General features: G+C 67.6%; 2 protein-coding genes and 1 non-coding gene across 5 annotated transcripts; all 3 read right to left on the bottom strand.

Annotated features, from left to right (window-relative positions):
• Window positions 1–544: 544 nt before the first annotated feature.
• Window positions 545–8,401, bottom strand: MPV17 (mitochondrial inner membrane protein MPV17). The gene is made up of 7 exons (XM_038133253.1): window positions 8,288–8,401; window positions 3,409–3,524; window positions 2,788–2,880; window positions 2,488–2,583; window positions 1,040–1,072; window positions 834–886; window positions 545–750 (listed from the first exon to the last, which is right to left on the bottom strand). Exons 1-7 carry the CDS (start codon window positions 8,358–8,360, stop codon window positions 681–683), a joined length of 534 nt encoding a protein of 177 aa, XP_037989181.1. The 5' UTR covers window positions 8,361–8,401; the 3' UTR covers window positions 545–680.
• Window positions 8,402–8,420: 19 nt separating this feature from the next.
• Window positions 8,421–23,031, bottom strand: CAD (carbamoyl-phosphate synthetase 2, aspartate transcarbamylase, and dihydroorotase). Of its 3 annotated transcripts, XM_038133250.1 has the most exons (45): window positions 22,832–23,031; window positions 22,137–22,276; window positions 21,186–21,315; window positions 20,831–20,973; window positions 20,583–20,724; window positions 19,904–20,075; window positions 19,649–19,834; window positions 19,453–19,565; window positions 19,201–19,346; window positions 18,984–19,115; window positions 18,540–18,773; window positions 18,236–18,457; window positions 17,729–17,917; window positions 17,385–17,509; window positions 17,173–17,306; window positions 16,986–17,098; window positions 16,657–16,907; window positions 16,340–16,586; window positions 16,139–16,237; window positions 15,829–16,053; window positions 15,571–15,753; window positions 15,242–15,460; window positions 14,998–15,165; window positions 14,745–14,927; window positions 14,560–14,664; window positions 14,214–14,462; window positions 13,945–14,026; window positions 13,602–13,768; window positions 13,322–13,486; window positions 13,116–13,247; window positions 12,837–13,038; window positions 12,570–12,760; window positions 12,361–12,501; window positions 12,157–12,252; window positions 11,949–12,087; window positions 11,820–11,867; window positions 11,310–11,354; window positions 11,054–11,208; window positions 10,893–10,967; window positions 10,608–10,820; window positions 9,662–9,787; window positions 9,432–9,587; window positions 9,254–9,355; window positions 9,074–9,168; window positions 8,421–8,553 (listed from the first exon to the last, which is right to left on the bottom strand). In XM_038133250.1, the coding sequence occupies exons 1-45, from the start codon at window positions 22,914–22,916 to the stop codon at window positions 8,451–8,453; spliced, it is 6,768 nt and encodes a 2,255-aa protein (XP_037989178.1). In that variant the 5' UTR covers window positions 22,917–23,031; the 3' UTR covers window positions 8,421–8,450. The 3 variants fall into 3 exon arrangements, with proteins under 3 accessions (XP_037989178.1, XP_037989179.1, XP_037989177.1); XM_038133251.1 differs by lacking the exon at window positions 11,820–11,867; XM_038133249.1 differs by having other exon boundaries at window positions 16,657–17,098.
• Window positions 23,032–23,302: 271 nt separating this feature from the next.
• On the bottom strand, window positions 23,303–23,466 carry LOC119699980. The gene has a single exon (XR_005256627.1). It is a non-coding gene; the product is annotated as a U1 spliceosomal RNA (small nuclear RNA).
• Window positions 23,467–26,337: the final 2,871 nt, after the last annotated feature.

Here is a 26,337-nt window from a genome sequence, read left to right on the forward strand (position 1 = left end):
GGAGCTGTTGGTCCAGAACAGAACAGCTGCTCTGGAACAGCATCTTCAGGGCCTGGGGGGCATGCTGGGCATGATTCCCCTGGGCCGTGGCAATCAGAAGTGAAGATCACTGTTTATTGATGCTTTGACTGTCCACAGCAGAGCCACGGCAAACCCTGTTTTCAGGGGGAGCAGCCCCAGCCTGCAGCGAGCCCAGCTCTGTGCCCGTGGCACAGCCAGCCCAGGGCCAGCCCCGCTCCCCTTCCACTCCTCTTTTCCATGGGATGTGCCACGGGGAAGGTCAGAACGACACTCGGGGCAGGAGCACCCTGTGTGCAGGGCTCGGAAATGGCTGAGCACAGACGGAGAAGATCATCGAGGGCAGAGCTGCTGCACAGCACGGGTAGAGCAGATCCAGGCCTGGACTGGCTCCATCCTCTCCCTGGGGCAGCGGGGGCCGTGCCCACGGGGGACAGTGCCCCCCGAGAGAGGAGCGGGGTGGCTGCTGCAGTACCCTGGCAGTGTCACCCTGCCCACGGCCACGTGTGCCCGCTGCCAGGGCTGTGCCCACGGGGGACAGTGCTCCCCGAGAGAGGAGCGGGGTGGCTGCTGCAGGACCCTGGGAGTGCCAGCCTGCCCACTGCCACGCGTGCCCGCTGCCAGGGCTCAGGCTGGGCGCTGCCAGGGACACGGCTCCTGCCTCACATCCGATTCGCCTTCCAGGACAGGTAGCAGTTCCAGACGATGGCAACGCACTGGACCACAGCCAGCCTGGGGACAGAGAGGACAGAGGGGACAGGGCCTGCAGCACCAGCTCAGGGGGCAGGGACTGGGTGCCAGGGCCTCAACACTACCTGTGCTGCAGAGGCACAAAGTAGAAGTTGGCAATTTGCACGGGCGGCCAGATCTGGGCAGAGAAGGGGAGGAGTGGTGAGGAGCCCTGCCAGGGCCCCCTCCCCACAGCCAGCCCTGCCTGGCACTCGGGGTGTCCCACAGAGCCCACGGCAGCCCCATGGAGGAGACGGGACAGGGACAGGGACACAGATGTGCCAGCACTCACACAGTAATTGGTCACCAGGGCGTCCACGTAGTCCTGGAAGAAAAAGGAGGTGTGAGCACCCAGAGGCCGCCCATCCTTGCCAGTGGCCCCCAGCTCCAGACTGCTAGGCACGGAGCCCCTGCAGCCCTGGCCATGCCTTCCCACAGCCGTGAGGGTGGCAGGGAGAGGGTGACCAGAACCATCCCCACTGAGCCCTTTGTGCCACAGCCAGGGCACATGGCTTGTGCCCCCAGTGCGGGCTGTGAGCCCCTTCCCAGCTCAGAGCTCCCCCAGGCCCCTCCTGGGCACCACGCGGCAGAAACGGAGAAGGGCACTGAGCCGGGCGCTGCCCGGGGAGCCCACGGTGCCGTGTCCTCGTGCCACGGGCAGGCCGTGCCGCAGCCCTGTCCCGTGGCAGCAGGACAGTCCCTCAGGCAGCCCGGCCGTGACTCAGCCGCGCTGCTCCTGCTGCTGGCCAGCAGCCCAGGACGGGGCGGCGGGCGCGGGGTGATGGATGCTCTGCTGACGCTTCCTCTGCGTGGGGAGAGGCGGATGCGCCCCGAGCCAGGGCTGCAGGTGCTGCCAGCGCTGCTCCCAGCCCAGCCCATCACCCCCGTCCAGGCCAGGGCTCCCAGGAGCCGCAGCCCGCAGGAATCACCAGCCGCGGCAGGATTCCCTGGGGAAGGCAAGGCAAGGTCCATGGCATGAGCTGGTCAGGATGCAGCAGGGGAAGACGGATGGAGTGCTCAGAGTGCTGCCCGTGCCCATGATCTGTTCAGGTGTGCCCCCAGGGTGCTCAGAGCACCCCACGCCCTGGCTGTGGCTGGCACAGAGCCTGAGGGAAGCAGAGGTGACGCGATCCTGCCCTGGGATCTCTTTCCTGCACTCTGGGGCAGGAGGAGGGGCACGTGCTGGCAGTCCAGGTGTAGCGGGCTGGGGACTGGGTGCCCCCATGCAGAGGAATGAACCTGGGTGGTGGCACTCGGGCAGAGCTCCAGCCAGGCTGGGGCCGTTCACGGGCAGCAGCAGCGAGAGAGGCTGGTGCTGCTGCTCCTGGCAGCCACACAACCACCCCAGCGTGCCTCATCCTGTGGCAGGTGGGCACCCACTCCCCAGTGACTCACCCCGGACACGCTGACTCAGTGCTCACACTGGTGTCCAGCAATTACTGTTAATGGGAGTCATCTCGGTAATTGCTCTGGAGACCCAGCCAGGAGCAGGGCTGGACAGCACGCCCGGGGCACCCGTGTCTGGCCCAGGTGGGACCCCAGTACTCACCCACGGGACACCCGTGCCACAGGAACTGGCCCTGGCACTTGGACTGGCAGCACGGGGCACCCAACACGCCCAGGGCCGTGGGTCCCAGTGCCTGGGCACGGGCACGGACACACGGGAGCAGCCGTCAGGGCCAGCGCAGGCAGGAGCTGCAGGGCCCCACAGGTGCCCAGGGCAGCAGCAGCAGCACTCACCTGCTGGATCTTGGACCAGTTCTCCTGCAGCGAGAGCCCGTTGGTGGCCCCTGTGACAGCCAGGAAGCAGCCAAGGAAGCACGGAGCAAAACCGCCCTGCGAGAGAGGAGCCCCGGGCCATGTGAGGAGCTCGTGGTGCTTGGAGCCAGGCTGGCCACGGGCAGCCTCTGTGAAAATGCCTGCCCAGCCCTCCACTGCAGTGAGGCTGGGTCCAGCTCTGGCACTGGAAACCCGCCACAGGGACTGTCCTGTCCCCACTGCCCCAGTCCCCCACAACACCCTCACCCCTGTCACACCAACCTGGTCCAGGATCACCTTCTTCACAGCCACAACTTTGGTATTCCCTGGGATGAGCCAGTCCAGGATCCTGTACCAGCTGCCCACAACAGGGCCCTGCAGGAGCCAGCGGGTGAGGAGCAGCATCTGTCCTCACTGGTCACAGGGGTCAGGGCTGGGGCCTCCAGGGCTGGTTACATGGCCCTGCTCCAGCTCTGGACCACAAAGACAAGCTCGTCCTATGCTGCTCCTGCTCCTTGGAACTGGCCCTGCCCGTGGCTGCTGGAGGTGGCACCAGAATGGCTCAACTCACAGTCCATCACCACAGGCCCACCCTGCTGAGGGAGCCCTCCCATCCCGTCCCATCCCATCCCATTATCCCATCCCAATATCCCATTCCCATCCCATCCCATCCCGTCCCATCCCATCCCATCCCATCCCCATCCTGTCCCATTCCATTATCCCATTCCCATTCCATTCCCATCCCATCATCCCATTGTCCCATTCCCATTCCATTCCCATCCCATCGTCCCATTATCCCATTCCACTATCCCATTCCCATGCCATCCCATCCCCAATCCCATTCCCATTCCCATCCCATCCCATCCCATTATCCCATCATCCCACTATCCCATGCCCACTCACCACGAAGCAGAGGCCGATGGCCATCATTTTCAGGGTGCGGGGGCCGTGGTGCCCGCGCAGCCCCCGCCGCTCCACCAGCTGCTGTGCAATGACATCCCCCGCTCCCATCAGGGCCCCTGCAACCAGCACGGCCCGTTCAGGCAGCCAGAGCCCTGGGAGCTGGCCCAGGGCGCCTGCTCAGCCCTGCTGGCTCTGTCCCAGCTGCAGCTCCCCAGGCCTGCACCAAACCCCGCGGCACAGGACTCCCGCTCTGCCAAGCGCCTCAGGGCTCTCACCGCAGCATCTCTGCCCAAAACGGTGTCCAGCTGCACCTGGACACGGGGCCGACCCCTCACCCAGGCTCCAGGGTGCTCTCAGAGCAGAGCCTGCCCAGCTGCTGCCCACCGTCTCCCCCGCAGCCTTTCCCACAGCAGCCCCAAATCCCTCCCCGGGCACCGGGCCGGCTCTGCCCACTGTGACCCCTCCCTGGCGACCAGCTCTCTGCCTGTGTCCCCACCCCGGCAGCCGGGGCGGGCAGAACGTGCTCCCCGCTGCCCAGGCAGTGCCAGCCCCTCGCCGCAGCTGGCTGCTGGCACAGCTCCTGGCCCTGTTTCTAGATCAGTGTCCCCGGTGGGGCGCTGCCCGGCTGGGTCTCTGGCAGCTCCTGCTCCATCCCACACCCCTGACCCCTTCGACGCAACTCGGCTGCCCCAGTGCTGCCCCTCCAGCCGCTCCCCCGGCCCTGGCGGCTCCTGCTCCCTCTCCCCGCTCCCCGGGACCGGTCCCTGGCAGGTCTCCAGCCCCGCTGCCGCTCTGCTCCGTCCTCGGGGGCCCCGAGCCCAGCAAACCCTCGCCCCGACAGCCACAGCAAAGCAGCTGGATACCAGCCCTGCCCCAGGGGCTTGGTCAGCGCTTCCTCACGGACCAGGGCCCCGCTCCCTGTCCCCACACCACGCCACACGGTCCCTGAAGCTCACCGGCAGGGCCAGCCCAGGCTCCGCAGCCCCGCAGAGCTGCTGCACCCCCAGCAGCACCATCGGCTGCTTCACAGGCTCCATCTCCCACCCCCGAGCAGGCCCAGGATCTGAGGGTCTGTCCCCCGCCCCCAGAGACCCCCACACCCCCCATGATGGCAGAGCAGCCCCACCAGCCCACGGGCCACAGCGGCACCGGGCAGGGCCCGAGGCAGGCGCGGGACTCCAGGAAACAGCCAGAGCACCGGTGCTTGCACGGCAGCACTCCCCGGAGCTGCACTCCCTGGAACAGCACTACAGCACTCCCTGGAGCTGCACTACCCGGAGCTGCACTCCCCTGAGCTGCCCTCTCCAGAGCTGCCTGCACTCCCCTGAGCTGCACTCCCCTGAGCTGCACTCCCAGCAGCTGCACTCCCAGCAGCAGCACTCCCCTGAGCTGCACTCCCCAGAGCTGCACTCCCAGCAGCTGCACTCCCTGGAGCTGCACTCCCCTGAGCTGCAATCCCCGGAGCTGCACTCCCCGGAGCTGCACTCCCCTGAGCTGCACTCCCCGGAGCTGCACTCCCAGCAGCTGCACTCCCCGGAGCTGCACTCCCCTGAGCTGCACTCCCCGGAGCTGCACTCCCCGGGGCTGGCTGCAGGGGCACGGTGCTCACGGGAACGCAGCAGGCCCCGCCGTTACTCATCCAGCGCCGAAGGCTCCGGGTACAGCGTGAGAAGCGATGAGGCTGTGGGGAGGGACAGACCTGTCCGTGCTCCCTTCCAGGGCCTGGGGACGCAGCCAGATCCAGCCCCCCGCAGCGGCCCTGGCAGCAGCGCCTGCCCAGGGTGCCACCAGCACGGCCTGGCCACAGCTCCTGTGCGGGGCTGGAGCCTTCAGCCCAGCCAAACCTGGTGCCCAGGGTGCCCAGCTGACACCCAGCTCGATGCTCTTGTGGCCAGAGGACTCTGAGTGGGGCCCTCACCTAAGTAGGGCACCACCATCTTCCTGGCCGTGGCACTGCCTTGGCAGGAGCAGGGGACGGCTCTCCACAGGCAGAGAGGGACAGCAGGGTCCCAGGCACGTGCTACTGCCCACTGCGTCCAGGCCCTGCTGGCAGCCTGGCCCGGGGCCCAGGATGCAGGAGGCAAAGCCCTGCCCGACCCCGGCGCCCTGGCACTGCAGCTCGGGGTGGCCGGGCACAGTGGGCACGGCCAGCTGCCAGCAGCTGCCTGGCCTGGCCCCAGCTGGCAGCACGGGGGTCCCTGGGAGCAGCAGGGGAAGGCAGGGCTGGAGGCTGGGATGGACCTGGCGCAGGGCACGGGCCCGGGAAGCTGCACGGACACTGCACAGGCAGCAGCTGAGGGGCTGAGCCCGGCCACGGTGGGGATCGCCTGTGGAAGGTCTGAGGAGAGCTCCAGCGGGCTGGAGCTGGGCTGCGGCCCCAGCAGGGAGAGCCCACCCGAGGGCACAAACCTCTGGGCTGGTGGACACGTCCAGCAGCAGCCCAGCATCCACAGAGGGCGTGCCCAGCCTGAGGGCAGAAGCTTTGGGGCTGGTGGACACATCCAGCAGCAGCCCAGCATCCACAGAGGCCGTGCTCAGCCCAAGGGCAGAAACTTTGGGGCTGGTGGACACATCCAGCAGCAGCCCAGCACCCACAGAGGCTGTGCCCAGCCCGAGGGCAGAAACTTTGGGGCTGGTAGACACGTCCAGCAGCAGCCCAGCATCCACAGAGGCCGTGCCCAGCCCGAGGGCAGAAATTTTGGGGCTGGTAGACACGTCCAGCAGCAGCCCAGCATCCACAGAGGCCATGCCCAGCCCGAGGGCAGAAGCTTTGGGGCTGGTGGAGCCCTGTCCAGCAGCAGCCCAGCACCCACAGAAGCCGTGCCCAGCCCTGGCTCAGCCCTGCAGGCTGACAGAGCCCTGGGGCCGGGGCTGTGCCACAGCAGCTCCCTGGTGAAGCAGCCTCGGGCGGAGCACAGCGAGGCCGCGGCCAGCCCGGGGCCGCGGGAGGCGAGGGCAGGGCCAGCCCCGGGCAGCCCCTCCCGGCTCTCTCTGGCCTCCCGCCCAGCACAGGGGGACGCGCTGCCAGCAATAGAGTCCGTGACAGCCGATAAAAATAACAGCAGGAACAGCTAAGCGGCCTGGCGGCGCCCCAGCAGCCGGGCAGGGGGGCACCGTGCCACCCCCCCGCGGCCAGCAGGGCTGGGAGCCAGCGGCTGCACAGTGAGGGGAGCCCCCAGGCCAGCAGGGCACCCCCAGAGCCCGGGGCTGTGCTTTCCCAGCATCCTGGGCTGGGGGGAGCAGCCGGGCAGGGACAGTCGGGGCAGGGGTGACAGGGAGGCTGCAAGCAAGGACCCCCAGCTGCCACCCACCCGTGCAGCACAGGCACTGCCCAGCCCGGAGAACACACGGAACACGCAGGACACGCTCTCCCACCACCCAGACTCGGCCTCAGGTGCGCTGGGGAGAGGGAGCAGAGGCGGCAGAGCTGCCTGGCGCCCCAGGATACAAATCCTTGGAGCAGCAGAGGCACGAGCCAGCAGCGGGGCAGACTCCTGGCCCCTCACAGCTCGGCAGGCAGCACCAGCACAGGGGAGAGCCAGGGCCCTGTGCAGAGCCCTCTGCTGAGGCAGCCCCTCTGCGCCTTCACTGCTGAGTGCTGGCAAACAGGGAACAGCAGAGCCCTGTGACTCCCCAGTGCCACAGCTCAGCATCCATCCCCTCCAGGTGAGGGGGGCCCCGGGACAGCGTCCCCCCGGGTCTGGGTGTGAGGGCTGCGCCTCCTTTCAGTCCCCACGAGAGCTCTGGCTCCAGCACAGAGCCCTGAGAGAGACCTCCAGAGCCAGGAGCCCCAGCAGAGAGTCCTGACAGAGCTGTCCTGAGCCAGGAGCCCCAGCACAGAGCCCTGACAGAGCTGTCCTGAGCCAGGAGCCCCAGCACAGAGCCCTGACAGAGCTGTCCTGAGCCAGGAGCCCCAGCAGAGCCCTGACAGAGCTGTCCTGAGCCAGGAGCCCCAGCACAGAGCCCTGACAGAGACCTCCAGAGCCAGGAGCCCCAGCAGAGCCCTGACAGAGCTGTCCTGAGCCAGCCAGGGCCCCTCCCTGGTGTGACACACACGGGTCCCTGTGAGCCCAGGGCATGGCAGCACCCCTTCCCCCTGAGGCAGACCCCTGAGGCGCTGGAGCGGCCCTGCCGTGCCTCCTGGGGGGTGACGGCGCACAGCGGGGCGAGGGGCTTGGGCTGGGGCAGGCTGGCGCTGTGGAAAGGAGGGGGGCCAGGAGGGGCATGTGCCGGGGCAGCCTGTGTGCGGGACTGGGGCAGGGCAGGGGCTGTGTGCGGGGCAGGGGATGTTTTCCGGGGGTAGCTGTGTTCCAGGGCAGGGGCTGTGTGCGGGGCAGGGGCTGTGCTCTGGGGCAGAGGCTGTGCTCCAGGGCAGGGGCTGTGCTCCAGGGCAGGGGCTGTGTACAGGGCAGGGGCTGTGTTCCGGGGGTAGCTGTGTCCCAGGGCAGGGGCTCTGTGCGGGGCAGGGGCTGTGTCCCAGTACAGGGGCTCTGTGCAGGGCAGGGGCTGTGTGCGGGGCAGGGGCTGTGCTCCAGGGCAGGGGCTGTGTACAGGGCAGGGGCTGTGTGTGGGGTAGGGGCTGTGTTCCGGGGGTAGCTGTGTCCCAGCACAGGGGCTCTGTGCGGGGCCGGGGCTGTGTACAGGGCAGGGGCTGTGTTCCGGGGGTAGCTGTGTCCCAGGGCAGGGGCTGTGTGCAGGGCAGGGGCTGTGTGCGGGGTAGGGGCTGTGTCCCAGCGCAGGGGCTGTGTTCCGGGGCAGGGGCTGTGTGTGGGGCAGGGGCTGTGCTCTGGGGCAGAGGCTGTGTCCCAGCGCTGGGGCTGTGTGCGGGGCAGGGGCTGTATGGCAGGGTCTGTGTCCCGGGGCCGGGCCCGTCCCTTACCGGCTGTGAGCGCCTGCGCCGCCCCGGGCCGCCGCGCCAGCAGCCGCCCGCAGCCCCTCCAGAGCGCCGCCATGGCCCCGCGGCGTGTCGCGGCGCGGTGACGCGGGGCGCGGTGACGCGAGGCGCGGCGCGGTGACGCGGGGCGAGCGAGAGCGTTTATTGGTCAGTAGCGGCCCAGCACGGTGGCCAGCAGCGCCATGCGCACGTACATGCCGTTCTCCGCCTGCCGGAAGTACGCGGCGCGCGGGTCCGAGTCCACCTCCACGCTGCGGGTGACGTCATCAGCGCGCGACGGCCCCGGTCCCCGAGCCCGCCCCGGGGTCCCCGGTACCCCCCGGTACCCCCCGGCACCCAGACCCACGTGGAAGTCCTGACGCCCCCCGGAGCCACGGAGCCTGTCCCCCCCAGCCCAGCCACTGCAGCCGCCGTGGCTCCGAGCTCGGCCCAGCCCTGCCCGGCACACCGCAGTCCTCCCGCCCCCGATCCCCGGTGCCTTCCAGACAACCCCAGCACACCGCAGCGCCCACGGCCCTGCCAGCGCCCCAGCAGCACCAGGGACACCACGGCCCCAGGGACAGGGTGCCCCAGCAGCACCAGTAGCCCAGGGACCCCAATGCCCCAGGGACCCCCCTGCCCCGGGGACCCCCCTACCCTCCCACAGCCCCCCTGCCGCGAGCACCCCCTTCTGCCCCGTATATTTCACACCCATTCTCCCAGACACTCCCTCCAATGCTCCCCTGTGCCCCAGCACCCCCAGCCGCCCTCGTCCCGCGGCCCCCTCCCCACCTGATCTCGTTGACACGGGGCAGGGGGTGCATCACCACCATCCTCTCCTTGGCCCGGGTCATGATGCGGGGCGTGAGGATGAACTGCCCGAAGCACTGGGGGGACACGGGGGGGCCTGAGCCAGGGCAGGGCAGCGCCCAGGCCCCGGGGGGCAGCAGGGGCCGGGCTCCCCTCACTCACGGCCTCGTAGTCCTCGGCCCGCTGGAAGCGCTCCTTCTGGATGCGGGTCATGTAGAGCACGTCGGTGTCCGGCAGCGCCTCCTCGATGCTCCCAAACTCCTCCTGCGGCAGCACCGTGACGTCGGGGGGGACACAGGGCCGGGGAGAGCGCGGGGGCACCCCGCGGCCTGCTGCTCACCTGCTGGATGCCCTTGGAGGCCACGAAGCCGGTGATGTCGGCGGGCATGCGGAGCTCGGGCGGGGTGACGTAGCGCAGGTTGACGCGGTACTGGGTGAGCAGGCGGGCCAGCGAGTGCACCGTGCGCCCGTGCTTCAGGTCACCCACCATGGTGATCTGGGGACAGCGGCCGGCCCGGTCAGCCCCGCGGGGCCGGCAGAGCCCCCCGAGCCCCCGGCCCCGCGGCTCACCGTCATGCCGTTGACCGTGCCCAGCTCCTCGCGGATGGTGAAGACGTCCAGCAGCGCCTGCGTGGGGTGCTCGCCCACCCCGTCCCCGGCGTTGATCACGGGCTTGCGGCAGTGCCTGGCGGCCAGCTGGCAGCCGCGGCGAGGCAGGGCAGGTGAGCGCGGGCGGGACGCGATTCCCACCCCGGCCCTGAGGCAGCAGGACCCACCCCGGCCCCGCCGGGAGCGCGTCCCTGCCCCCAGAGCAGGTCACCAGCCCCGCCTGTTCGGCCGTGGTTTGCCTCAGAGACCCCAGTTTCTCCCCGAAGATCCCTTCCCCAGGTGTGTCACTCCCCTCTCCCTTCCCCACCCTGACCCCTGCCGAGCACTGTCTGTCAGTCCTGGAATTCCAGAGGGGCGTGGAGTGATTGGGCAGATTCAAAAGATGCCCCCTACCCCCTGGGGGACGTTGGGCCATCCAGGTGTCCTTTGTCCCCTGGGACCTCCTCTCCCGTTCCTGGCTGGTGGGTTTCCTCTCCGTCCCCTCCCCTCTACCCAGGTAAAAGGGAAAGCAGACCATGCAGTGGGAGTTCTGTTGGAGCTGTTGCTGGGTTCAGGGGCCACGCGGCCCAGAATAAAAGCTCTGGATTAAAACCCTCCATCAGAACCGACTCCTTCCTTCACCACCGCCTTAAAGCTTCTCCGGCACGGGGAAACCTGGGGAGCGACCCTCCACGAGAGTGAGCCCCAGCCACAGCACCGGAGCTCCAGCAGGCCTGAACCTGTCCCCACGTGCCCATGCAGCTAGCCAGGAGTGTCTCTGGGGTGAAACACCACGGCTGCCGCTATTTGGCTTAGCAGCAGGGGCCAGACGAGCCGAGGCACGTCCGGGTAAATTCCAACAGCTGCCCTCGGGGCGGAGTCCCCAGAGCCTCCAGGAGAGGAGGCAGCCTCCCTCAGCCCCTCTCACCTCGACGGCGCCGGGCTGGGGGTGCCGCAGCACCAGCACGTCGGCGTAGCAGCACATGGTCTGCACGGAGTCAGCCAGCGACTCGCCCTTCTGCACCGACGAGGTGGCCTCGGAGAAGGACAGCACGGAGCCTCCCAGCCGGCTCATGGCCGCCGCGAAGGAGCTGCTGGTCCGCGTGCTCACCTCGTAGAACATGCTGGCCATCACCTTCCCCTGCGGGGCCGCGCTGTCAGCTCGGGGAGCCCGGCGCCCCGCCTGGCACGGCGCGCCCGGGGCACGGCTCACCTTGAGGATGTCCAGGCTGCGCTCCTTCTGCACCAGCATGCGCAGGCTGTGCGCCAGGTTGAACAGGTGGGACATCTGCGGGGACAGGCGGCGCCGGGGCTCAGCGGGGGCACAGGGAGCAGCACGGCGCGTGGAGCCCCCGCGCCCGCCCGGCCGGGCACCTGATCCTTGGAGAACTGGCGCACGGAGAGGACGTGCTGCCCCACCAGGGGCTGCAGCGGCAGGGACATCTGGAAGTGGGGCGCGCGCTGAGGGGACGCCTGGCGCGGCACGGGGCCCAGCGGGTGGAAGTGGCTGTCCTGGACCACCACCGAATCTGTGGCACCGAGAGGAGCTGTCAGCCCACGGGCGTGCCCCGAGGAGCCCAGCCACCAGCCACGGAGCCCGGACACCCGGGGGGGCCCCTGCCGCACTCACCCGGTTCCGCCGCCCTCCTGCTGCCCTTCTCACGCGTGTCCTCGGCTGGGTGGGAGATGGAGCAGAGGTGTTAGGGGGTGCGGGGAGAGGTGGCACCCCAGGCCCTGCCCTCGTCCCACGTGCTGCCAGCGTGGCACAGCCCTCCCTGGCGCGTGACAACACCAGGTGAAAGCAAGACGGGCGCGACACCGCGGTGATGGTGAACCGGAGACGGGCAGTCCAAGCCCCACGTTGTGCCGTGACCCTCTCCCCACACACCCCTCAATGCCCAGCTGGCCACCCCCAGGTCACACAGGCGGTGAGGGGTCCCCAAGGTGCCAGGCAGGCTGGGGCAGGGGGGCAGCGGCGGCACGGCCGTGCCCTGTCCTGCAGCGCCCAGCCCTGGCGCCGGGTGCCACAAGGGGCCCCTGGGGGGCACGCAGGCGGCCCGGGGCCTGCAGGGCACCCGGGGGAGGGGATGCACTCATGGGCTGCAGTTAGTGCCAGCAGTGAGTCCCCCCCCGACATTACCGGTGCCTCGGGCGCCCGGGCGGTGCGCGGCTCCCAGCCTCCGGAACGCTGGACGGGACACAAGGGCCGGCGTCAGCGGGGCCGCCCAGCCACGGTCCCACACCTGGCCCCCAGGCAGCATGCCCCTACCTGGCAGCTCAGGCTCCGAGGCTCGGTGGATGCGGGGCAGGAGGTGGAAGCGTGCGTCGCCCGCGGGGCCGGGCCGGCGCGGGCTGGGCGCTCGTCCGCGCAGCGCGTCACCCGCCACGGGCCGGGACTGCTCAGGGGCCTGGAAGGAGACACCGAGCTGCAGCTAGGGCAGACAGGGACCCCCTGCCAGCTCTGTACACCCCAGCACCTTCACGGTCTCCTTGGTGGGGGCACCGTGCGGCAGCAGTGCAGCTCCTGAGGTCCACTTCCTCACGTCCTGTCCATAGCCGGGGGGCACCAGCACCTGCAGCCACGGCAGGGATGGGATTAGGGAAATGGGGTCAGCTCTGGGAGACCCCCTCTGTGACGGGGGACACCCTCAGTACAGGAAGAACAGGACCCAGGACCTTACCTGCCCATCGATGTAGGCAACCTCCCCGCGCAGGACGACCCTGCGCACGGTCCCCTTGACCTGCATGCCCTCAAAGGGCGTCCAGCGGGCCTTGGAGAAGACTGTGCTGCTGGGGATGATCCATTCCTGCTCCAGGTCCACCTGCCAGGACAGCGCGTCAGAGGCAGAAGGGTGGGGGCTGGACCTGGGGCGGCTGGGCAAGGACGCACCTCCACGTAGGTGTCCTCCTGCACTGGCAGCCCAAAGATCTTGCGAGGGTTCTCATAGAGGCGCTGGACGATGTCCTCCAGGCTGAGCCTCCCCTCGGACACGGCCGTCAGCAGCAGCGGCAGCATGGTCTCCAGGCCAGGGTACCCCGGGGGCGGCTCCTGCCCCTGCTTCTCCTCCAGCGTGTGGGGAGCTGCAGGACGGGGCTGGTCACTGCGGCTGTCCCCACCGCTCTCCCCGCCCCGGGGCCACCGTCCCTGGGGACTAACCGTGGTCAGTGGCAAAGCAGTCGATGATGTCCATGTTCTCCCAGAGCGCCTCCACGTCCTGGCGGGTGCCCAGCTCGGGCCGCACGGCTGCGCGGCCCTCGCCCAGGCGCCCCAGATCATCCCGGCTCAGGAAGAGGTGGTGCGGGGCCACCTCGCACGTCACCGGGATGCCCCTCTGCTTGGCCGCCTTGATGAGCAGGATCTGGGGCGGCCGTGGTTAGCGGGGAACCCACGGGGCCCCGCGCTCCACCCCCGGAACCCCGAGCTCGCCCTGCTCACCTCCTCCCTGCGGGCCACGTGACAGATGTGCACGGGGCGCTGGTACAGCTGGGCCACCAGCAGCACGGCGGCCACCGTCTGCCGCTCCGCGTGCGCCACGAGGGGCAGGTGCCGCGGCCACTGCTCCAGGTGCTGGGGGAACGGGGCTGGTGGGCACCGGCGCCGGGGGCAGCCTGCCCCGCGCCAGCCCCCGCCCGCCCGCTCACCTGCATCCACAGCGACACGTCGTCCATCCGCAGGCTGGAGAAGGTGTCGTTCAGGTACATCTTGAGCCCCGCGGCTGCCCCGGCCAGGGGGCCCAGAGTGCCAGCATTGTCCGAGGAAGCCCCCAGGAAGAGAGCAAAATCGCAGCGGGCCCCGGCCTCAGCCAGCTGCAGGACAAGAGGCAGTGGGAGCTGAGGTGGGACCAGTCACGCCACCGGCAGCGAGCCCACCGTGGCTGGCACAGGAGGGGATGCGAGCAGCGGGCTGGCAGCAGCTCCTCACCTTCTGTGCCAAGGCGAAAGAGGTGGCATCGGTGACAGCGGGGCTGGTGTTGGGCATGGCACACACCATAGTGACACCCCCGGCCAGGGCGGCCGCCGTGCCTGAGGCAAAGTCCTCCTTGTGGGTGCCACCCGGCTCTCGGAGGTGCACGTGGACATCGATCAGGCCTGGGGAGTGTCAGCGTCAGCACTGGCAGCTGCTGGCCACGGGGGACATGAGGGACAGGGCCCTCCTGCCAGTGCAGCGTGCAAACATCTCCCTGCAGCGCCTGCAGATGTGCCCAGCCTGGCTCCCAGCACCTGTCCCCATTCCGTGCTGTGCCCTGGGGCCACTGAACACCCACCCGGCAGACGGATGAGCTTCTGGGACGTCATGCAGTCCACGTGCATCTTCATTGGGGGGGCTGCCCCAATCTGGCCCAGGGCCTGCAGAAAGAGCAGCCGTGAGGCAGGACCCGGGGGCAGGAGCAGGGGCGGGGTGATGATTCCTGTCTGAGCTGCACCCCGAAACCAACCCCTGCACAGTGACACCCACACACTGAGCCTGCCCCACAGCAGGACTTCTGCAACCCTACTCTGCCCCCTCTCCTTGCAGCCGTGGTCCCCAGCCCACCTCCACGAAGAGCTTGGTGCACTTGATGTCGATGATGAGGGGCACGGAGTAGTCCACGGCCAGGCGCCGGGTGCGGTAGCCCTTGGTGACAAAGGAGGAGAGCCGGCGGCCCCCCGAGTTGCGCATGGAGAGGTTAATGACCATCTCAAAGTGGTTCTCGGCCAGGTAGTCCAGGATGCTGCGCTGGCTCTCCCGGGCGCCTGCCTCACTGCTGTCTGCCTCCTCGAAGTGCCAGTCCACAGCCTTCACCTGCAGGCAGCGACCCCGTCAAGGCCCTGCCACACCCCGGCAGTGACCCTGTCACACCCCGGCAGTGACCCCGGTCCCGCAGGCCCCCAGCCCTGACCTTGATGCCATGCTCGGTGTAGAAGTCAGCAGTGCCAAGGCTGGCATACAGGTTGTAGCCCAGGGTCTCCAGCGTCCGCACGGTGGGCAGCAGCTCACTCTTGTTCTGGAGCGAACCAGGGGCCGGTCAGAGGGCAGAGAGGGAAGATCAGCCTCGCAGCAGCTTGACCCTTTAACCCCACGCACCTTGTAGCTGCCGATGGTCAGCAGAATGTTCTTCTTGGGGATCTTGAAGCCGGTGCTGAGCATGGCCTTCAGGTACGCCTCGCAGCGGTTCTCCCCGAAGCAGGCAACCTCGCCTGTGCTGGTCATCTCCACGCCCAGCACCACGTCAGCACCCGCCAGGCGTGAGAAGGAGAACTGGGGCACCTGGGGGCAAGGGGACGCTCAGGGACTGCCTGGCCCCGCACCCCAGCCTGGCCCCGCGGCCCCCACTCACCTTGACACCAACGATGCCTGTGCCCGTCATCAGCCCCACGGGCTCCACATCCTCACCCATGATCACCTGGCTGGCCAGAGCCACCAGGTCCACGCCCAGGGTCTTGGAGACGAAGGGGAAGGAGCGGGAGACACGAACGTTGCACTCTATCACCTTCAGCTGGTCATCCTAGGAGAGAGGGGACAGGATGAGGCAGGGCTGGGGATGCAGGCTGCTCTCCCCGGGCCATGCAGTCCCCGGTCACCTTGGCGATGAGCTGCAGGTTGAAGGGCCCGGTGACCTGCAGCTCCTGCCCAATGGCGTGGACAATGGCCTTGATGCGCTCCAGCGTCTTGGGGGTGATGTCCTGCGGGGGGGTCACCAGTGTGGCATCGCCCGAGTGCACCCCGGCGTTCTCCACGTGCTCCGAGATGGCGATGGCCACCACCTCCCCGTCACAGGCCACCGCGTCCACGTCGATCTCCTGCGAGCGGGAACACGGTCACAGCCTGTCCCTGTCCCTGTGGCCCCCCTGGGCTGGGGGCTGGGGCTTTCAGGGGGCATCCCAGGGCCGGAGCAGCCTCCTGGACGGACCTTGGCCTCCTGGATGAACTTGGAAATGACAACAGGCTGCTCCTTGGACACAGCCACAGCGTTGCTCAGGAACTTCTCCAGATCGCTGTCCGAGTACGCCACGTTCATGGCAGCCCCGCTCAGCACGTAGGAAGGGCGCACGACACAGGGGTACCCCACCTTGCAGCAGAAGTGCTTGGCTGACTGCAGGAGAGAAGGAACTCAGCGCTCACACGGACAGCCACCCCGGGGCAGCCCTCTCCTGTCCGCTGGGCCCACCTCCATGTTGGAGAGCTCCTTCCAGAGGGGCTGGCTGATGCCGATGGAGTCGAGCAGGCGGGAGAACTTGAAGCGGTTCTCGGCGGAGTCGATGGCCTCCGGGGAGGTGCCCAGGATGCGGCACTGCTGCCGGTGCAGGGCCATGGCGATGTTATTGGGCAGCTGCCCGCCCATGGACAGGATCACACCCTCAGGGTTCTCCAGCTCGTAGATGTCCATCACCACCTGCAGCACGGCGTGGGGCAGGGCTGGGACAGAGCCGTGGCAGCCCTCACCCAGCCCCGCAGCTGCCAGGCCCCAGCCCCCTCACCTCAAAGGAGATCTCGTCGAAGTAGAGGCGATCGCACATGTCATAGTCGGTGCTCACTGTCTCGGGGTTGTAGTTCACCATGATTGTCTTGAAGCCCATCTATTGGGGGTGGGACAAGGTGAGCCCAGAGCCCCCAACCCAGCCCCGTCCCCTGACCAGGGACACCCACCCCTCGCTCCACAGGGTGCTGGGGGCCCTGACCTTGCGCAGCTCCCGGATGCAGCCAACGGCACACCAGTCAAACTCGACGCTGCTGCCGATGCGGTAGACGCCGGAGCCGATGACCATGACGTGGGGCTCGCGGAAGGCCAGGTCGTGCTCAGAGCCGTTGTAGGTCAGGTACAGGTAGTTGGTTTGGGCTGGCCACTCGGCTGCCACGGTGTCGATCTGCTTCACCACCGGCAGGATCTTCAGGTCGCGCCGCATCTTCCGCACGGCCAGCTCGGTGCTGCACAGAGCCGGGTGAGCGCCAGGAGCGAGGCAGGGAGCGCGAGAGCGCCGTCCCCTCCCCGCCTCACCTGAGCACGGCCAGGGCCACCTGCTTGTCGGAGAAGCCGAGCTGCTTGGCGCGCTGGAGCACGGCGGGCGGCATGGTGCCCTGCTGGCCACGGTAGGACTCCAGCAGCACCGCGTGGTCCGTGATGTTCTTCATCTTGTGCAGGAACCAGCGGTCAATCTTGGTCAGCTCGTAGAGCCGCTCGATGGAGTAGCCGGCCCGCAGCGCCGCGGCCAGCACGAAGATTCGCTTGTCCGTGGGCGTCTCCAGCTCCTGCCAGGCCAAGGGCAGGTGAGGAAGGCAGGTGGCCACCTCTCCCCCCAGAACCGCACAGCCAGCACCAGTGCTCACCATGTCTGAGACCGGCTTCACCGTGTGATCGAAGCCCACACAGTTCTCGTCCACCATCCTCAGAGCCTTCTGGAACGCCTCCTCGAAGTTCCTCCCAATGGCCATGACCTCCCCTGCAGAAGGTGGGGTGAGCAGGCGGGTCCCGTGCCCGCCACGCGCCCCACTGGAGCCGCCCCGCCGCACTCACCCACGCTCTTCATGGAGCTGCCGATCTTGGTGCTGACGCGCAGGAACTTGCTGAGGTCCCAGCGCGGGATCTTCACCACGCAGTAGTCCAGGCTAGGCTCAAAGCTGGCCGTGGTGGAGTTGGTGACGGAGTTCCTGAGGAGGTGACGGGGTCAGCAGCTGGGGCCGTCCCGCCAGGGCAGCACCCGGTCCCACACTGCGGTGGCACCTCACCTGAGGAGGGGCAGGGGGATGCCCAAGGCGAGTTTGGCAGCCACATAGGCCAGCGGGTAGCCAGTGGCCTTGCTGGCCAGGGCCGAGCTGCGGGAGAGCCGGGCGTTCATCTCGATGATGTAGTACTGTGGGCAGCAGGTGGGCAGGGTCACTGGGTGCCGTGGAACAGGCCAAGCCGGTGACACGGTGACACGGCCAGACCCACGGTGTCCCAGAGATGCTGCAGCACGGGGTCTGCCGTGGCACAGCCTCGTGGCACAGCTGGGGCAGGAGCCAGATCCCCCCGGGCGAGGCTGGCCGGGGATCGGGAGAGGGAGCCAGAACCCGCAGGGGGCTGCAAGTACCTGCTCCGACTCGGGGTTGAGGGCAAACTGGATGTTGCACTCGCCCACGATGCCCAGGTGCTGCACCACCTTGATGGCTGTGCGCCTCAGCATGAAGTACTCGGTGTCATTGAGCGTCTGGCTGGGCGCCACCACGATGGACTCGCCCGTGTGGATCCCCAGCGGGTCCAGGTTCTCCATGTTGCACACCTGGCAGCAGGGGGGACACTGCTCCACGTCCTGTCCGTGGCACGTTCCTCCCAGCTCCCACCACAGCCTCCCCTGCCCAGTCAGGACTGGAATACAGGGGGTGTCCCACGGGGTGGACACCCCAGCATAGGGGTGCAGGGCTCTGTTCACAGGGTGCAGGGCTCTGTTCACAGGGTGCAGCTCCCAGTGGCACACAGCAGCCGTGCCAGCACCACCGGAGGCACGGGGGAGCCCTCCCTGCGGACAAGGTGGAGCCCCCAGCCCCTGCCCCACGTCCGTCCCTCGGCAGCAGCCCCGGGGCCTCCCTCCATCCCGTACCGTGATGCAGTTGTTGTAGGCGTCCCGCACCACCTCGTACTCAATCTCCTTCCAGCCTTTCAGGGACTTGTCCACCAGCACCTGGGAGGTGTGGGTGAAGGCCTGGCTCACCAGAGCCACCAGCTCCTCCCGGTTGTTGGCGAAGCCGGAGCCCAGCCCCCCCAGGGCGTAGGCGGAGCGCACCAGCACCGGGTACCCCAAGCACTCCGCTGCAGCCTGTGCCTGCAGGGAGCAATGGGGTCAGGAAGAGCAAGGGCAGGAACAGGAGGGACAGGACCCTGCCCTGCCCCACAGCCCCCCAGACCTGCTCCAGGGAGGCAGCAGCCTCGCTGGGCGCCACGTGCTCCCCGATCTCCTCCATCTTCTCCACGAAGACCTTGCGATCCTCCGTCATCTCAATGGAGGCAACGGGGGTGCCCAGCACCCGCACGTGGTACCGCTCCAGGACCCCCGCCTTGGTCAGCTCCACGCCGCAGTTGAGGGCTGTCTGCCCCCCGAAGGTCAGCAGCACCCCGTCGGGCCGCTCGTTCCGGATCACCTGCGGGCACGGCGAGGGGGGACAGAAAGCACGGTGTGTCCTGTGCTTTCCGAGCTGCCTTCTCACCTGCGCTGCCCCTCAGGCCCCTTCCGACCCCACCCAGCCCTACGTGCACCAGGCTCTAGGCCATCCCCCAGCCCAGCCCTGCACTCAGCCCCAGCTCTGCATTCCCAAATCGCCCTCTCCCAGCCAGCATCCCGCGGTGCTCACCTGGGTGACGTACTCGGGGGTGATGGGCAGGAAGTACACCTTGTCTGCCAGCCCCTTGGAGGTCTGCACCGTGGCGATGTTGGGGTTGATCAGCACCGTCTGGATGTTCTCCTCCTTCAGCGCTTTGATGGCCTCATGGGGAGCAGAGGGGTCACTGCTGGTGGCCCTGCCGTCCCCGTAGCCACTACCACCCCCCTGCCCCGGGGCTGGCACTCACCTGTGACCCTGAGTAATCGAACTCGCCCGCCTGCCCAATGGAAAGGCCACCGGAGCCCAGGATCAGCACCTTGCGGGGCCGGGCTGCATCCAAGTCCCCCGCTGGTGCCTTGGTGTAGGTCAGCCACTCCTGCAGGCGCTCCCGCACTGGGGGGGGACGTGGCACGCTGGGGACAGGGCACCCCCATGCACGGCCCCGTCCTGCAGCCCTTGGCTCGCGGTCCCGGCCGTCGTCCCTCACTCTGACACCCACCTGTCCGGGCGCTGCCCTGCCCGTCCCGCAGCTCCCGCGCCACCTCCACGAAGACGTCAAAGAGCCCCTCCAGGTCCGTGGGGCCGGCGCAGTGCTCGGGGTGAAACTGCACACTGTGGAGGGGGTCAGGCAGGGCACATCCCGCCGCCACAGCCCCCAGCCCCGGCCCCCCTGCTGCGGCCCCACCCAGGCACACCTGAAGAAGGGCTTGTGCTGGTGCACGAGGCCCTCGTTGGAGGCGTCGTTGGCGTTGGTGAAGAGCGGCAGCCAGCCGGGCGGGAGGCTGCCCGCCTGCACGGCGTAGCCGTGGTTCTGCGCCGTGATGAAGCAGCGCCGCGTGTCCTCGTGCAGGCACGGCTGGTTGTGCCCGCGGTTCCCGTACCTGGGGGCGGCACAGCCGTCAGGCAGCGCCGGCGCGGGAGCCCCGCCGTGACCCTGGACCCTCACTCACTTCATCTTGTAGGTACGGGCACCGAGGGCCAGGGCAAGCAGCTGGTGGCCCAGGCAGATGCCAAAAATGGGCTTGGGCTGGGGCGCATCCAGCAGCTGGCGAAGGCTGGACACCGTCTCCTGGCAGAGCTGTGGGTCCCCAGGGCCATTGCTGATGAACAGCCCGTCAAAGTCTGTGTGCAGAGAGCAGCGGGGTCAGGGTGGGGCCCCCCAGCCCCTCAGCATTACAGAGGGGCCCCCGAGGTGCCCACAGGCTCATGGCCACCGCTCCTGGCTACCAGCAGAGAAGCACCCTGAGCCTGTGGCTCCCCCGACACCCCAGTAGGGTCACAAGCAAGGTGTCCTGACCCCCAACACCCATTCAGGTGGCAGCAAGGCCCTGCCAGTCCCCCACGGTGCCCCCCACCCTGAGCCACACCAGTACCACAGTCCAGAGTGCCCCGTGCCAACCACAGCAAGGCATCCCGAGCCCATGGCCCTGCTCCTGTGGTGCCACACCGAGGGCCCGAGCCCCAAAGCCCCCAGGAGCGATGGCACCGAGGCTCCCCACCCCGCAGGACACAGGTGAGCAGGACGCAGGTGCCTGCTGTCCCCAGCACCGCACGTGCAGACAGCGCCACACCCCGTTACCCCACCCCCCTGGTGGGACCCCAGGCTGTCCCCAGCCTCTGCCACCTCACCTGCAGGGTCCAGCGGGTGGTCCCAGGGAACCACAGTGACAGCGGCGCCCCGCTTGCACAGGCACCGTATCTGGTTGTTCTTCAGGCCGCAGTCGAGGGCCGTGACGCGCACGGACCCGCCCGGGTTGAACACTCGCGGTGCCTGCGGGGAGGGAGGGCATCACCCGGGCTCCTGCCGGGGCCTGCCTCCCGCGGGGGGGCTGCACAGCCCCTGCGCTGCCCCCAGCCCCGCTCGGACCCCCACACACCTTCAGCGACACCTCCTGCACCAGGTGCTTCTTGCTGGGGTCCTCAAAGGAGAGGCTCCCCTCGGGGGTCCCATCGGGCAGCAGCTTCCCCAGCAGCGTCCCCTTCTCGCGGATCTTCTTGGTCAGCGCCCGGGTATCCACCCCTGCGAGCGGGCTGTGAGACACAGCCCCACGGCCCCGGCCCGCCCCAGCAGGGCCCTGTGCCCCAGCAGCACCATCGCCCCAAATTCCAACAGAGGGCCCAACCCCAGGCGGGCAAATTTCAACAGGGACAGGTCTGGTTCCAGAGCTTGCAGAGCCACAGCCCCCACCCGACTGCGCTCCCAGGCCCAGGCCCCAGTCTCGCCAGTCCCACCTTCCAGCCCGGGGATGTTCTGCTCCTTCAGCCACTGGTCCAGGGACTGGGATGCGCTCCAGTGGCTGGGGGTCTCTGAGCACTCGCCCACCACCAGCGCGGCCACGTGGATCTTGCTGGACTCAAACCACTGGGGGGACAGAGGGTGAGCAGGGCAAGGCAGAGGGTCTCCAGCCCAGGAGAAACCCCATGGAACACAGACCCCGTTCCCGCAGCACAGGACCAGCTCTCCCACTGCTGGGCTGTCGCTTGCCCCCACCTTGCCCACACCTATCACAGCAAGGCTGAGCCTTAGTCCCTGGATCAGGGAGCCCCAGAACGGGGCGTCCACGCCCCCACAGCACTGCTGGACGGCAGCCCACTGCCCACAGAGCCCATGGCACGGGAACCCTCAGCTTGGCACAGCTGCAGCACAAAGCAAGCCCATGGGAAGCACCCCTCCCACCAGCCACGGCCTCGCCAGAGAGGTCTGGGATCAGGGCGCTGGCTCCTGGCAGCACAGGATACAGCACAGTCCCAGCCAGCACAGCCCGGAGAGGGCTGCTAACAGCGAGACCCCGCAGGGTGGGCCGGCAGGGCTCGGCCGCGGCAGGGCTGGACTCTGCCCCGGCACGGGCGGCGTGGAGGCCACGGGGCTGGGAGGGGGCTGGGGCCCCGAGGAGCCCCTCTGCCCTGCCCCAGGGGCTCGAGATGCCCCCTTGCAGCAGAGCCCTGCTGAGGAAACACACGGCCCGCGCCCCAGGGGCTGCCAGGGCACCCCGAGCCCAGCGCTCTGGGATGTCCCCCTGCCCAGCCCCGCTGCTCAAGAGCGCGCTCGGCCCCACCGCGGCCCTGGAGCTTCGGAGCGAAACCTCTCCGTGCCACCACGGGCCGCTCGCTGTGCCCTGGCACCGTCCCGCCCTGCCACCCGAGGTGCCACCGCCTGGGGGACACCCCTCGGGCCCGGCTCACCCTGCTGAGGCCGAAGGCGTCGGGCTCGTCCCGGGGCACTCCGTAGTTGCCGACCAGCGGGTAGGTGAGCACCAGGATCTGCGCCTTGTACGAGGGGTCCGTGAGGGCCTCGGGGTACCCCACCATGCCGGTCTGGAACACTGCGGGGCCGGGCACGGGGTGATGGGGGGCACCGGGGCGGGCACGGGATGATGGGGGGCACCGGGGCGGGACGGGCACGGGGTGATGGGGGGCACCGGGCCGGGCACGGGGGAAGGGGGGCACCGGGCCGGGCACGGGATGATGGGGGGCACCTGGGCGGGCACGGGGTGATGGGGGGCACCGGGCCGGGCCGGGCACGGGGGGATGGGGGGCACCGGGGCGGGCACGGGGTGATGGGGGGCACCGGGCCGGGCACGGGGGAAGGGGGGCACCGGGCCGGGCACGGGGTGATGGGGGGCACCGGGGCGGGCCGGGCACGGGGGGATGGGGGGCACCGGGCCGGGCACGGGGGGATGGGGGGCACCGGGCCGGGCACAGCCGGGCCGATCCCGGGCACAGCGGGACCGGGCACAGCCGGGCCGATTCCCGGCCCCGCGCCCCGGACAGGCCCCGAGTGGAGGCAGTCCCCGGGCCGGATCCTCTCCCTCCCGTTCCCTCCGCGCCGTCGCCCGTCTCGGGCCGCCCCACGACATCCCAGCCCCGGCCGCGCTCACCGACTTCCCCCGCGGCGGCGGCCCCGACGGCCCCGAAGGGGCGGCCGGGCAGCACCGAGCCGTCCTGCAGCACCAGCCGGGCCATGGCGCCGCCACGTGCGCTCCGGGGCTCCGCGGCGGCCACCGAGCGGGGCGGGGAGCGCCGGGCGGCGGCGGCGGCGGCGGGAGGATCCGGGGCGGGGCGGCGCCGGGACCGCCCCCGGGGCGGGACAGCGGCACCTGGAGCACCGGCCGGCCGCGGGGCGAGGGCGGCGGAGAGCAGCGAGCAGGGCCCGGCCGGGGATGCTGCCGTAGGCGAGCAGCGCAGCCCCGGCGGCGTCAGGCTGGCCACAAAACAGGACAGGGAACTGGCGGTGCGGGACCGCGAGCCGTGCTCCGGTACAGACAGTATCGGACTAGGACAGCAGTTACGGGGAGGAGCACCTCCCAGACACGTCCCGTACGTTTCATCTGCTTTTGGAACACTTAGACCAGGGGAGAGCGCGAACGCAGTCCCCCACTACCACAAATTATGCAGTCGAGTTTCCCGCATTTGGGGAAATCGCAGGGGTCAGCACAGCCGGAGTGCAAGGGCTGAGCCTCGCCCTGGGAAAACCACCTGCCTGATCATGGTGTCTCCCCTGCCAGGTAAGTATGCCCGCCCCGCCCCGCCGCCCCGCCGCCCCGCCCGCCGCACGCCTCGCCACCACACGCCCAGCCCCGCCCCGGCCCCGCTCCCGCCCGGCCCCGCGCTGCGGCCCGGCCCGCACGGCCCGGCCCGCGCCAAGCCCGCGGACGCGCCGGGACAGCGCGGGCTTGGCGCGGGCTGCGCCCCGGCATGCCGCGCGGCAAAGCCTCATCTGCATGGACACGCCCACCTACCGGCACCGCACCGCTTCTGCCGCGCGCTCCCGTTGCCCCGCCCCCCCGCTGGCCGGAGCCGGAGCCCGGCGTGAACGGAACCGTCCCCGGCGCCTCCCGTCCGCAGCCGCAGCAGCCGCAGCGCCCCGCTCCTCTCCGGGCGCTGCCGGTCCCGGTCCCAGGGCCAGGCTGGCCGCTCGCGGGCGGAGCATCCCCCCAGGACCGCGGCAGGAGCTGCCCGCCTGCGGAACGGAGGCAGGGAACAGGAATGCCCTCGCACGGAACCCAGCACAAACTCCCCCCGCTGCCTCGGAGACCCGGGGCGAAGCCCTCGGATGGGTGGCGATGGCTTCTGAGCGGGGAGGATGAGGAAGGAGCCTGCTGGGGCCGCACGCAGCTCTTGCTGGGTTTGTCCCCGTGGGTGTTTGTGTCCCTGAGGGTTTAGCTGATCCAGCCTGGATCAAACTGGACCGCGAGAGCCGGGAAAGGAGGCTTGGATGGGGCAGGCAGGGTCAGAGGAGCAGTCCTGAGGGCATGAGGGGATGGGGAGGAAGAGGAGGGGAGGGGAAGGGCTGTGAGTGGAGGCTGTCAGCCGTGGCACAGCCCATCCCTGTCGGTGTCTCTGGGTCTGGACGGAAGGCACTTGAGACAGTGGTTCATGTTGGAACTCTGGTGTTTATTATTCCTCATCAGTGAAACAGTCTCGCTGCTGTGAGCTCGGCAGCTTTGCATTAGAAGGCACGAAATGGCCAAGGATCTCTTGGTTTGTTGGAGTCGGCGGGAGAAAAGCAGCACTTAAGTGATCAGCAAATCCCAAACTTTACTGATAGCCACACATACTTATATTGGTGTTAATGAGACTGATACATATTGCAAAGGGCAAGCTCATTATTGGTCAGTCAGTTATCAGCCAGCTACACCTACTTTAGCATTCTTGTGGTTATACTGTTACAGCTTTTCTGCTTTTCTTCATATTTCTAACCAAAGATCTTCCTCCTTATCCTGCTGTTGCACCAAGGGCACAGTGTCCTTGCTTTATACTGACTGCTGACTCCTACATTTGTCTCCTTCTTGCTTAACCAATGGAATTATGTCTGCGTGACCTTTCTCCGCTAGCCAACTGTCCACAAAATCCTCCACACTGGTACAAGGTGATCTAAGACTGAACTGTCCGACTGAGAGCTGACACCTGGATTATTCCCCTTTTAACCCAACAACTGATCCCACAGAGCCCCAGTGCAGCCTGTCCTGCCCAGGTACAGAGTGCCACCCAAACCCGTGGAGAAGGAGGAGGAAGCGGCATGAAGAAGAAACCCAGGACGACACCCTGTGCCCTCCACCTTGCTTCTGTCCCCAGCACACTAAAAATCCCCAGCCCTCAGTTTCTCACCCAGTGCTGCACCTGCACTGCTCTGTGTAATCTGTTTCACACTTCCGTGGGTTCCAGTCCATCCTGAAGTGTAGTGTTATAAATAAGAAGCTTGACTAGGCCAATATTCAAGCAGCATTCAATTTATTAATTAATGTGGTAAAGTATGAGCAAACAGCGCTGGGTGCAGTGGGGGAAGCTTTCCCTCCAACTGCACACCGATGGTTGGGGCGTACAGATATTTATAGGGGTGCACATAAGCTTTTTTCAGCAGTTTCTATTCCTAATTTTTACGTCACAATTCTATACACTATTGTGAGTTAGTTTTTCTCAGGATGTACCCCAGAAAGGAGTATCCCCAGACGGTGGGGTCCAACTTCCGAAAGAAGAAAGAGGTCTCCCAGCTGGTGTGGTCCAGACTCCAGATGTGGGCCCACCTTTTAATTGCAAGGACTATAAATCTCATGACACTGATGTCCAGCTTCCCTTGGTCAAAGCTATCAGTCCTTGGGTTGATGTTCATCTTCCTTTCTCAAGCTGCTTTTTACTGTTTTGCTAAGGTGTTGAGATAAGCATATTTCCTCTACATATATTCTAAAGCTATAGTTTCAAAGCTCCTTACTACGAGCAATATTCTAAAATTATACTTCAAAGGGTTATTATTGCAGAGCTGTTTAATGCTTAGCTACGTGCAGAAAGTTCCTGTCCAGCAGCAACATCCTTAAAGCTTTAATTCAGATGCTAGAAAAGTTAATTGCAAACAAAGGATGGGTTCAAAGGCCTTCTTCCATGCCTTACTCCCTCAGTTATTTCTTAGAATTCGTCCTTTGATTGTCCCATGATCAGTTTGCACACATCTCACAATCACAAGCACACACGCTGCCTGTGTGTACCTGACACCAGACACAGCTTTGTGTGTCACAGTAGGAAACTCTCCACGAGCGAGGGTCACAGTCAGCGCTGCCCTGGGGGTCAGGGCACCCCAGAGCAGACAGGGAAATGTTCCCTGCGGTGCCCTGGGCCCCCACACATCCCCGAGCACACAAGCAGGGGCACAGGGACACCCGGGCTGCAGTGAGGAGGGGCCCTGAGCCCCCGGGCAGCAGGCACCCCAGGGCTACCGATGGATAATGATGGCTGGCTCCCACGATTCAGGGGTCACGATCGTGTGGACATTCAGGAAAGCTTTAGCGATGTATGGTTTTGTCACTGTAGTTTAGATGTCCTCTGTTCTCCCCTTGGTTCCCTTCCCCCCTGTGTCGTTGCCATCAGACAGCCGAGGTTCTCTAGGACAGGT

Source organism: Motacilla alba, chromosome 3, assembly GCF_015832195.1.
Source record: "Motacilla alba alba isolate MOTALB_02 chromosome 3, Motacilla_alba_V1.0_pri, whole genome shotgun sequence".
NCBI classification, from domain to species: domain Eukaryota; kingdom Metazoa; phylum Chordata; class Aves; order Passeriformes; family Motacillidae; genus Motacilla; species Motacilla alba.

Excerpts from the sequence above, each read along its gene's own strand:
- MPV17 (XM_038133253.1), bottom strand. The coding sequence starts at position 8,360 with ATGGCGGCGCTCTGGAGGGGCTGCGGGCGGCTGCTGGCGCGGCGGCCC. Across the intron at positions 3,525-8,287 it reads GGCGCAGGCGCTCACAGCCG|GGGCCCTGATGGGAGCGGGG; the intron begins GTAAGGGACGGG and ends TGCTGGTTGCAG. Across the intron at positions 1,073-2,487 it reads ACTGGTCCAAGATCCAGCAG|GACTACGTGGACGCCCTGGT; the intron begins GTGAGTGCTGCT and ends TTTTTCTTCCAG.
- CAD (XM_038133249.1), bottom strand. The coding sequence starts at position 22,916 with ATGGCCCGGCTGGTGCTGCAGGACGGCTCGGTGCTGCCCGGCCGCCCC. Across the intron at positions 16,587-16,656 it reads GTGGCCCTGGCCGTGCTCAG|CACCGAGCTGGCCGTGCGGA; the intron begins GTGAGGCGGGGA and ends GGCTCTGTGCAG. Across the intron at positions 15,754-15,828 it reads AGGAGCTCTCCAACATGGAG|TCAGCCAAGCACTTCTGCTG; the intron begins GTGGGCCCAGCG and ends TCTCTCCTGCAG.